We start from the raw sequence: 12038 nt of genomic DNA, 5'->3' as shown, positions 1-12038 counted from the left end.
AGGTCGGGTTATGCGCTAGTAACCAGCTGTTTTCATGTAAGATAATCTTTGAGTCACTTGGGGAGCAAGATCTGGCGATACGGAGGACGCGGAAAGCTTCCGGTTTGAGCCTCCCGAACTCCGCGTGGGTCATTGGAGCTTCGTGAGGCCGAGCATTGTCATAAAGGAAGTGACTTCTGCGAAACAAAAGTCCAAGACGTTTCTTTTGATGGCAGATTGCAGGTTCCTCGAGACGTTTTAGTACGTCTCTACATTTACTGCGGTGTTTCGAGGCAGGCGGTGAACGAGTAACAGCCCCTGACAATCCCAAAAGATGGTTTCCATAACTTTCCCTGACGAATATGTGACCGTTGCCTTTTTTGGAGCAATTTCGGCAAGTTTCTTCCAGGCCATGCTCTGATGTTTTGTCTCAGGGACCGAATGATGCACCTAGGTCTGATCCCCATTTGAATGCTCATACAGCCTTCCCCGCAGACAGAGATTAGCTCCTGATGGATATCGACAGTGGACAGTTGTTTTTCTGCGAAAAAAAAAACAAATGACAGAGCGCAGCCCACAACCGTACACACTTTGTCATGGTGCGAGCACTGTAAACACATACCACTCGAACTCGGCAGTTCTCACACGCCACGGGTACAGTTTATTTTGCAGAGAAATAAAATAGGGAAACTTATTTACTGGACGAGCCTCGTGCTAGGTCGTGTTTGTTTACTTATCCGATCTTCTGCTGCCTTCACCATTTCATCTCTCAAAGTAATCTGTTCTTTTTCTACTGTATTCCAAGCAACTACAACTGATGAACTCGGGCATTCCAAGCGTCATAGAAATACGCACACGAATCTGTCATCGAAGCTCAGTTCGGCTCGATGCCCATTCTGTTCAAATGGTTCAAATGGCTCTATGGGACTTAACATCTGAGGTCATCAGTCCCCTAGAACTTAGAACTAATTAAACCTAACCAACCTAAGGACATCACACACATCCATGCCCGAGGCAGGATTCGAACCTGCGACCGTAGCAGTAGCGCGGTTCCGAACTGAAGCGCCCAGAACCGCTCGGCCACCTGCGGCCGGCAATGCCCATTCGGGTTGAGCCACTTTTGCTGCCAGAGTTGACTGTCTTGTGCGCTAAATTTCGTGGTCTATGTACCCCTAAATCAGATACAGATTTAATCTTTTATTGCTCCTGCCATAATATAGACGCACAAAAGTAAAATTTTATTACTTGCTATGGTTCTGGTATCGCAGTTTTAATTACCAGTAGTGTAGCTTCTTTTGGCTCACTGGCTCATGTCGATCATTAAGCACACAAGCTGTGACCACTTACCTTATGTTGTGTTGCCCAGTTCAGGTCCCCGGTAGTCGAACTGGTAGTAGTACACGGGTGCAGAATCAGAATGATTGGCGATGATCCACACAGCTGAGTCCGCTGGTTCCACAAGGAAGATGTCGCTCATCATCTGGGAAAAGAGTTTCAGGCTGGTGTTACATACAGAGCAAAAGTGAAAAATTTTGTCGTGCATAAATTAATAGTAGACCCCAAATTGGTTCAGTGCCCTTGAGTAGGGTACGGTGTTGTACCTTGGAACACTTTTCAGGCTTTAGCCTCCTGGCAGCCACGTAAATTTATTTTCTCATTCGATTTTGAAATGATGGCATTCACTTTCTCTTGAAAGCACAGAGTCTCGTTTTTGTATCAAAATATATGCGTACATCTGGAAAACTTCGATTAGTTTTTCTCAGTTATATATTACTGTGTAATTGGGAACACTGGGCCAGGTTTGCACGCAAGCGCGTTTTGTTGTAATATGGCTGGCAAGGAATTCCTTGAGTGCGAGGTCGCATGTTTGCTGCAGGCTTTTTCTGGAACTGCGAAAGTTACTCCAGAAACGTGTTTTCCCAGATGCGTGAAACTGTTCCAGGGTACAACATGACCATGTATCTACTAACAATTACTCTATTAGAATTTAAAAGTGTTACAACCGAAAAAGTTTTCTCAGTACTGTATTCAACACGCTATGTGCTACATTATTACTCCGCTGCACATCTATAATCGGTAAGAGAAACGAAATAAAGAAGTGTTATCAAAATCCATTTATAAGTCAAAAATATAGTAGTAATTCTGCAGGCTGTCGTGGCTGTCCTCAGTGAAGTTAAAATCTTCTAGGTTGTTAGGCTGAGTCGTATTGCTGAGTTGTATTTCTTTTAAACGATAGACGTTTCGACCCTTCAGCTGGGATCTTCTTCAGGATCTTGTGATGTTCACTGTAAACTGAGACTGTCTGAGGGCTCTCCTCCCCCCTCCCCTCCCCCTTCCCCCCCCCCCCCCCCCACCCACTTTGTTTCAGCCCCAACTCTTCCTCAGCGATCTCTGCTTCTCGGTGACACTTTAAAGTTTAGTTCGCTGCATTTGGGGAGTACTTGTAAGGGTCATAGGTCCATAAGTTTCTCTTCCTTACTTCTTTATCTGTAGTGCTTTGTGTTTAATTTCCTATTTAACTAATGCCGTGGTGACGCTGTAGCGATGCAAGGGTTCTGTTCTGGTGGTATCTTCTACTCGGATGTGACGTATGAAAATTATGAGTTGGTCTAATTTCTCATGGGTTTTAGTAGATCTGAGTTTGATCATTTCTACAATAGCTTCCATATTGAGCTCCAAATACAGTGCCTGGATGCGCGTGTATCGCGAAGTTCCAAGTAAGCACCGAAGGACTTTATGTTGTAACGATTGGATGCGCTGCATTTGGGTCTTGCTAGCTAGGCCTCTTGATGTGCTGCCATACAGTACTTTTGATAGTACAGTTGCCTTGTACACTAACTTTTGTTGAGATGTTGAGCTGCCTGCTGTGGAATAGTAGTATCAGTTCCCTTGGCATGCCAGAGACTTTCGTTTTAGGGCTTGCACGTGTCTATGAAAAAAAAAGAAGGTGCCGATTGATGACTCCAAGATACTTGCCAGTTGAGCTCCATGGCACCTTTCGCTTTGTATAGTAAGGTTTCGTCTAGCTGTTTCGTCTTCTTGCTAAAGTATATTGACGTTGTTTTGGCCAGGGTAATTTTAGTTATGTCTGCACCACTATGTGATGAGGTTCAATTGTGTCTGTAGTCTTCTGATGTTGGCGTTATGCTGGCGCCCACTCGTAAAGTACACAGTGTCATCAGCGAACTGTGCCAGCATCTCGTTGACGTAGATTGTAAACTGGCGTCAAGACCGAGCCTTGTGGAATTCCGGAACCTACGAGTTTGATCTCCGATCGGATGCCTTCAGTTTCTGTGGGAGAGAAAGGTTGGGGCCGTTGTTTGGGCCACAGACCAGTATCGCTTTCCCTTATAAAACGGAGATTCCCCGCGCTTGTGCTGGAGAAGTGGGATTATTGGGTAAAATTCTTGCGACTACTGTTGGTGACCCATCGTCATTAGGCAGTAACAGAAATGTTCCCGCGCTAATGCCGAAGAAGGGGGTATTGGCTAAATCTCCTGTGGCTGCCATAGATGCGCCAACATCCTGGTTAGAAAGGGATTTTTCCAGCACTAATGCTAGAGAAGAAAAATGGTTCAAATGGCTCTGAGCGCTATGCAACTTAACTGCTGAGGTCATCAGTTGCCTAGAACTTGTAACTAACTAAACCTAACCAACCTAAGGACATCACACACATCCATGCCCGAGGCAGGATTCGAACCTGCGACCGTAGCGGTCGCTCGGATCCAGACTGTAGCGCCTAGAACCGCACGGCCACTCCGACCGGCGCTAGAGAAGAGTTATTGGTTAAAAATCCTCCTGCTGTCATTGGTGTGCCATCATCATTGGCTAGAAGCGAAACGGGGGGAGCAAGAGAGGGCTTACGTTTATTCAAAGCATTACTGTCCGCAGAGGCGGCTTCCAGGGCGCTGTCTGTGTTGCTCGCACACCGAGGCCGCGTATCCACTTCCTTGTTGGCAGGGAGCCACGACGCCGGAAGCCTATAGCCGTCACCTCTATTGAAGTTACATGCCTTCTCGGAAATTTCAATCGCTTCTCGGACTTCTATAAATGTTAGTTTCCTTAGTCAGCACAAGTACTTTATTGAAACCGATGTCAAGGCCACAGCTGTCGTGATGTTCCGCTACCACCGATTTCACACTTTGCTTTAGCCGCGTGTGGCATTCGCTTCCCTGTGTGCAATGGGGTACCAAAAGAAACCTTTCATGCTCCTTTTCATGCTTGGAAATAAGAAAAAGTCTCATGAAGCCAGGTCAGGTGAGTAAGGTGTGTGTGGCAGCGGAAACATGCCATTTTTAGTCAAAAACTGTCTAACGGAGATCGCTGTGTGTGCAGGTACATTGTCGTGGTGGAAGAATCAGTCTCCTGTCTGCCACATATTGGGTCTATTTTTATGAACACTGCAGCACAATCATCTTAAAACTTCCAAATTAAAGTATACTATATATATGCACTACTGGCCATTAAAATTGCTACACCAAGAAGAAATTCAGATGATAAACGGGTATTCATTGGTCAAATGTATTATACTAGAACTGACATGTGATTACATTTTCACGCAGTTTGGGTGCATAGATCCTGAGAAATCAGTACCCAGAACAACCACCTCTGGCCGTAATAACGGCCTTGATACGCCTGGGCATTGAGTCAAACAGAGCTTGGATGGCGTGTACAGGTACAGCTGCCCATGCAGCTTCAACACGATACCACACTTCATCAAGAGTAGTGAGTGGCGTATTGTGACGAGCCAGTTGTTCGGCCACCATTGACCAGACGTTTTCAGTTGGTGAGAGATCTGGAGAATGTGCTGGACAGGGAAGCAGTCGAACATTTTCTGTATCCAGAAAGGCCCTTACAGGTCCTGCAACATGCGGTCGTGCATTATCCCGCTGAAATGTAGGGTTTCGCACGTATCGAATGAACGGTAGAGCCACGAGTCGTAACACATCTGAAATGTAACGTCCACTGTTCAAAGTACCGTCAATGCGAAAAAGAGGTGAACGAGACGTGTAACCAATGGCACCCCATACCAACACGGCGGGTGATACGCCAGTATGGCGATGACGCATACACGCTTCCAATGTGCGTTCACCGCGATGTCGCCATCACGGATGCGACCATCATGATGCTGTAAACAGAACCTTGATTCATCCGAAGAAATGACGTTTTGTCATTTGTGCACCCAGATTCGTCGTTGAGTACACCATCGCAGGTGCTCCTGTCTGTGATGCAGCGTCAAGGGTAATCGCAGCCACGATCTCCGAGCTGATAGTTCAAACTGCTGTAAACGTCGTCGAACTGTTCGTGCAGATGGTTGTTGTCTTGCAAACGTCCCCATCTGTTGACTCAGGTATCGAGACGTGGCTGCACGATCCGTTACAGCCAGGCGGAAAACATGCCTGTCATCTCGACTGGTAGTGATACGAGGCCGTTCGGATCCAGTACGGCGTTCCCTATTACCCTACTGAACCCACCGATTTCATATTCTGCTAACAGTCATTGGATCTCTACTAACACGAGCAGCAATGTCGCGATATGATAAAACGCAATCGCGATAGGCTACAATCCGACCTTTATCAAAGTCGGAAACGTGATGGTACGTATTTCTGCTCCTTACCCGAGGCATCACAACAACGTTTCACCAGGCAACGCCGGTCAACTGCTGTTTGTGTACGCGAAATCGGTTGGAAACTTTCCTCATGTCAGCACGTTGTAGGTGTCGCCACCGGCGCCAATCTTGTGTGAATGCATATCACAGCATCTTCTTCCTGTCGGTTAAATTTCGCGTCTGTAGCACGTCATCTTCGTGGTGCAGCAATTTTACCGGCCAGTAGTGTATATACTTAAGGCTCACCGGCCATTTGACCATCTTCTTCTGTGCGGATGCACAAACAGTGCCCGAAGTCTTACGGGAATCGGCAAAAAGCCGCGAGTAATGAGTATAACGGACAGGGGCACTATGAATATAGTGCGGGACAATAAGTTGAGAATGTGGGTCTCACGGGAGGCGTGCCAGAGATAGGTCCCTGCAGTCGCACTATCCTCTGTGTCCTCGGTGGCTCAGATGGATCTAGCCGGCACGGTAGCTCAGCGTGTTCGGTCAGAGGGTTCGCTACCCTCTGTAACAGAAAACTGAGTGAATGGATCAACGAAGAACCTAAACGGGTGTCATCGGACGTTCGCCCCGAACAAGTTCAATGATCAATATAGAACAAAATGAATTTAAAAAGAAGATTGATAGAGCGTCTGCCATGTAAGCAGGAGATCCCAGGTTCGAGTCCCGGTGGGGGCACACATTTTCAACTGTCCCCGTTGAATTATATCAACACCTGTATGCACCTAGGGGGTATTCATTTAATTGTAATTCCAAATTAAAGCTTTGATTCACGGTCTGATCTGGGAAATAAACTCTGAATGAACTAAACCCTTGGCATAAAGAATGTAAATCAGCATTGTTGTGATGTTTGATTTGACTTGACGACATTTTTTTGGACGGGGTGGCGGTGACGTCTTCCGTTGGCTTGACTGTTGCTTTGTTCCTGGGTTGTAGCCATACCACCATGGCTGATCACCAGCAATGACCTTTGACAGAAAATCTGGATCAGTTTGATGCTGTTCTTTCAAAGCACGACATATTTCAACTCGACGCTCCTTGTTACCCGAGGAACACACTTGGCAGCAGCCCTTTTCATTCCAAAACCTTCCGTTAAAATTCGCTGAACCGAGCTCCAAAATAACGCACTAATCTCTGACAGTTGATTAATTGTCCGTCGACGGTCTGTAGCACAAGCTCTCGAATTTTTTCAATATTTTCGTCGATTCGGACAGTTGATGGACGTCCAGAACGAGGTTTGTCATCAATCGATGTGTCGCCATTTTTAAATCGAGCAGACCACTCGTACACCTGAATTTTCCCCATAGCTTCATCTTGGTAAGCTGTTTTCAACATTAAATCACCTTCAGCAGAACTTTTACCAAGTAGAAAACGAAATTTGACAGCTGCACGTTGTTCAGTCAAACTTGCCATCATAAAAAACGAAACAAGAACAAAACAGCACCAGCAAAAACAATCACTGTAGTTGAACAGGACAAGCCAGGTCGACAGCATAGGCGGCGTTGAACAATAAGTTGCGCTGTACACGCTTAGCGGCAATAATGGGTGACACCAGAAGCTCCGTCCACGGCTATGTTATTCCGCGATTTTTTGTGTACCCCCTCGAACGTTCTTTAACAGTCCTCCCATTTTCCCCTATGAACACTTTTCCGCCGCCAGACGTCATTTCATAAACGCTCGCAGTGTGGAAAAATTAGTTACATCAGTTTTCGGTCGGAAGAGGTCTTTTATTTTGTTTTGACTGATGAAATTGGTCTGAATACCGTTTTTCCCTAGAAGCCTGCCTATACAGTCAGTTACGACAGAAAAAAACGATAACTTAACGGTGGGAGAAAGCGGTTCCTGGTCATTCCTACTTGCATAATTTTACTTCGCTAAAAAGTCCTGTTTACAGACAAACTGTCATAGCCATTGGCCTTCATTGTCTTCTTGAAAAATCCAAATCCGATTTCAAGCTATAGTCATCGCTGATACTGAAGGCACGTGAAAATAGAATGTTGAGCACTGTGTGCTTCTGGGCTGGGAGGTGGTGCGAAGTGGCCTCTAAACACGTGTTTGTGATTGTAGGCTTTCTATACAGTCTGTGTCCTAGAGTGTGGTCAGATCTTCTATATACGAACACATTTAGGAACGGAGATTGATCTCACTATTAGTCTTCAAGGTAAGCTTGATTCTGGAATGAATTCCATTTAAGAAATAGTGCAACCCATGAAGTTCTTCTTCGCTGTGTGGTCATATAGCAAGTGTGTCATCCATACAGCGGAGCCAACAAGAAGGCTTCCGCGGAGCACTACTTAATGGCTATTACTCAAAATGTTCCATAAAAATATCAGCTGCTACAGGCGACAAGCGTGAGCCCATACCAAGACCATCAGACTGTTCATAGAATTCACCGTTTATTTAAAATAGCTCGATCGAATACATAAATCAATTAAGTCGCAAATATCTCTTTTGCTCTGCCCGTTTCGCTTGTAACCTATGGTGATGGCCAATTCACATCAGCAGGAGGAATTTTGACTAATAACTCTTCTGCAGCGTAAGTACGGCACTGCGTAGGATCCTACGGTCTTGGCGTGCATCCGTGCGTCGCTGCGGTCCGGTCCCAGGTCGACGGGCACGTGCACCTTCCGCCGACCACTGGCGACAACATCGATGTACTGTGGAGACCTCACGCCCCACGTGTTGAGCAATTCGGCGGTACGTCCACCCGGCCTCCCGCATGCCCACTATACGCCCTCGCTCAAAGTCCGTCAACTGCACATACGGTTCACGTCCACGCTGTCGTGGCATGCTACCAGTGTTAAAGACTGCGATGGAGCTCCGTATGCCACGGCAAACTGGCTGACACTGACGGCGGCGGTGCACAAATGCTGCGCAGCTAGCGCCATTCGACGGCCAACACCGCGGTTCCTGCTGTGTCCGCTGTGCCGTGCGTGTGATCATTGCTTGTACAGCCCTCTCGCAGTGTCCGGAGCATGTATGGTGGGTCTGACACACCGGTGTCAATGTGTTCTTTTTTCCATTTCCAGGAGTGTAGTTTCATTGTTTTTTTCTTGTTTGATTAATCTAAACTGTCACTCAAGCTCTTTCCGTGTTAATTTCGTATGATCGGACTATTATATTTAAAAATTTATCTTCATTTTCATGTAATGGTGGGGTAAAAATTAACCTGCTGGCGTACAATCTCTGATCAAAAGTAAGTAGGGAAGTTGGAGTAATCGGTTGAATTAGAGGTCCATATCAGTAACGTCGATTTGCAGTGGGGTTTTTGAACATATACTGTATTCGAACATTACGAAGTACCTCGAAGAAAACGATTTACTGACACGTAGTAATCAGCACGGATTCAGAAAATATCTTTCTTGCGAACACAACTAGCTCTTTATATTCATGAAGTAATGAGTGCTATCGACAGAGGATGTCAGATTGATTCCATATTTTTAGATTTTCAGAAGGCTTTCGACACCGTTCCTAACTAGCGTCTTCTAACCAAATTGCGTGCTATGGAATATCGCCTCACTTGTGCAACTGGATTCGAGATTTCCTGCCAGAAAGGTCACAGTTCGTAGTAATAAACCGAAACTCATCGAGTAAAACAGAAATAATATCCGGCGTTCGTAATATGGCTCTGAGCACTATGGGACTTAACATCTGTGGTCATCAGTCCCCTAGAACTTAGAACTACTTAAACCTAACTAACCTAACGACATCACACACATCCATGCCCGAGGCAGGATTCGAACCTGAGACCGTAACAGTCGCGCGGCTCCGGCCGGCGTTCGTCAAGGATGTGTTACTGATCTATATTAACGACATAGGAGACAATCTGAGTAGCCGTCTTAGATTGTCTGCAGATGATGCTGTCATTTACCGTCTTGTAAAGTCATCAGAGTACCAAAACGAATTGCAAAATGATTTAGTTGAGATATCTGTATGGTGCGAAAAGTGGCAATTGACCCTGAATAAGGAAAAGTGTGAAGTCATTCACATGAGTACTAAAAGAAATCAGCTAAATTTCGATTACGCGTTAAGTCACAGAAATCTCAAGGCTGTAAATTCAACTAAATACTTAGGGATTGCAATTCCAAATAACCTAAATTGGAACGATCACATAGATAATGTTGTGTGTAGAGCCAAACAAAGACTGTGATTTACTGGCAGAACACTTAGAAGGTGCAAGAGGTCTAGTAAAGAGACTGCTTACACCACGCTAGTCCGCCCTATTCTGGAGTATTGCTGTGCGGTGTGGGATCCCCATCAGATGAGACTGACGGATGACATCGAAAAAGGACAAAGAAGGGCAGCTCGTTTTGTATTATCGCGAAATAGGGGAGATAGTGCCACAGATATGATACGTGAATTGAAGTGGCGATCATTAAAATAAAGACGTTTTTCGTTGCGACGGGGTCTTCTCATGAAATTTCAATCACCAGTTTTCTCCTCCGATTGCGAAAACATTCTGTTGGCATCCATTTACATAGGGAGAAATGATAAAATAAGAGAAATTTATGTGCTCGTTTCTCCCACGCGCCTTTCGAGAGTGGAACGGTAGAGAGACAGCTTGAAGGTGGTTCATTGAACCCTCTGCCAGGCACTTCATTGTGAATAGCAGAGTAATCACGTAGATGTAGATGTAAAAGTATGCGGACAGCCCTATGTAATACGGAAGTGACTGCTAGATGTCACGGGAGTCGGACCCATCAGTATAACAGGAGGCGGAGAGTTTTGTGTAATAAGTAGAGAGTTGTGTTTGGTTGTTGTGAGGGAGGAGACCAGACAGCGAGGTCATCGGTCTCAACGGGTTAGGGAACGACGCGGAAGGAAGTCGGCCGTGCCCATTCAAAGGAACCATCCCTTCATTTGCCTGGAGCGATTTAGGGGAATCACGGAAAATCTAAATCAGGATGGCCAGAAGAGAGATTGAACCGTCGTCCTCCCGAATGCGAGTCCAGTGTGAAGCCACTGGACAGTGGGTGAGTGGAAACGAGTGATTTGGAGCGATGAATCACGCTGCACGTGGTGGCAATACGATGAAAGAGTTTGTGTTTGCCAGATGCATGGAGAACGTTACCTGCAAACATTTGTAGCAGCAGCAGTGAAGTGTGGAGGAGATGGTGCCATGGTATGCGGGCGCTTTTCATGGTTAAGATGTGGTACCGTTATTGCGTTTAAGAAAACACACCAAGAGAGGTGGCGCAATGGTTAGCACACTGGACTCGCATTCTGGAGGACGACCGTTGAAACCCGTCTCGGACCATTCAGATTTAGGTTTTTCGTGATTTCCCTAAACCGCTTCAGGCAAGTGCCGGAATGTTTCCTTCGAAAGGGCAGGGCCACTTTTCTTCTCCATTCTTCTCTAATCCGAGCTTGTGCCCCGTCTCTAATGACCTCTTTGTCGACGGGACGTTAAACACTAACCTTCTCCTCCTCCTTTAACAAAACACTAAATGTGAAAGGATATGAACACATTTTATAGCATTGTGTACTGTGTGAAGCAGAGGAACGGTGCGAAGACGATGATTGTAACTCCCTGATGATGCACCCTGCGTAAAGCCGCATCTGTAAGGCAATCGCTTGTAGACAAGAACATTCCTGAAATGGATTAGTCCATCCAGGGTCCCAATCTGAACACAACGTAATATCTTTGGGTGAGTGAGGACTGGGTGAGTGAGGACGTAGTCTTCGCTCCAGGCCCCTGCGTCCAACATTACTATATTCCCCTGTTTCGGCTTTTGAGGAAGAATGGGCTGCTGGGTGAGTGAGGACGTAGTCTTCGCTCCAGGCCCCTGCGTCCAACATTACTATATTCCCCTGTTTCGGCTTTTGAGGAAGAATGGGCTGCTACTCCCCAACAGACTTTAGACACCTTACTGAAAATGTTCTCAGCAGAGTTCAAACTGACTCTCACCCCACATTAACGTCCAGTAATAGATGTAGGGAGACTTTTGATCAAATGGTGTAGTAAAAAAAGGTCATCTGCCAGGAAGTAAAAATAAAATATAATTTGGCTGTTCAAATAGCTTATGGGTTTGCTGCCGGGTGGCGTCGTCGAACACCGCCGATATTTCGACAGGAGCACACCCTGCCAGCGTGGAGTACTTCGCACCTTGGTTCACAGGGCCCACGTTATCTCAGACCCTGAAAGTTTGGCAGCTGAGCTAGCACATCTCGAAGTCACCTTTCGTCAGAATGGTTATAGTGAGAGGCAGATCAAACGTGCGTTGCGCTATCAGCCTTCTGTGCAACGGGTGAGTGACGATAGCAACGAAGTGGCACCTAAGTCTACGGCCTTTTTGTCTTAGGCAGGAAGCATTTCCAACAGGTACTTTGCAGAAATATGATGTGAAATGTGTTTTTCGACCACCTTCTAAGATTAAGGCCCTGTTGGCGTCGGTAAAAGGTGATCTTGGTATGCGTAAGGCTGGGGTCTATCGTATTCCTTGCA

General features: G+C 46.1%; 1 protein-coding gene across 1 annotated transcript in view; it reads right to left on the bottom strand.

Moving 5' to 3' along the window:
- Positions 1 to 1327: 1327 nt before the first annotated feature.
- Positions 1328 to 12038, bottom strand: part of LOC124776085 (venom carboxylesterase-6-like) — a 173411-nt gene continuing 162700 nt past the window's right edge. The window contains exon 7 of the mRNA XM_047250927.1: positions 1328 to 1459. Within this exon, the coding sequence (XP_047106883.1) occupies positions 1328 to 1459 (132 nt within the window). The remainder of the gene's footprint in view (positions 1460 to 12038) is intronic.

Source organism: Schistocerca piceifrons, chromosome 2, assembly GCF_021461385.2.
Source record: "Schistocerca piceifrons isolate TAMUIC-IGC-003096 chromosome 2, iqSchPice1.1, whole genome shotgun sequence".
In the NCBI taxonomy this organism is placed as follows: Eukaryota; Metazoa; Arthropoda; class Insecta; order Orthoptera; family Acrididae; genus Schistocerca; species Schistocerca piceifrons.
The sequence above is the reverse complement of the archived record's forward strand: the minus strand, read 5'-3'. Positions and strand labels throughout refer to the sequence as shown.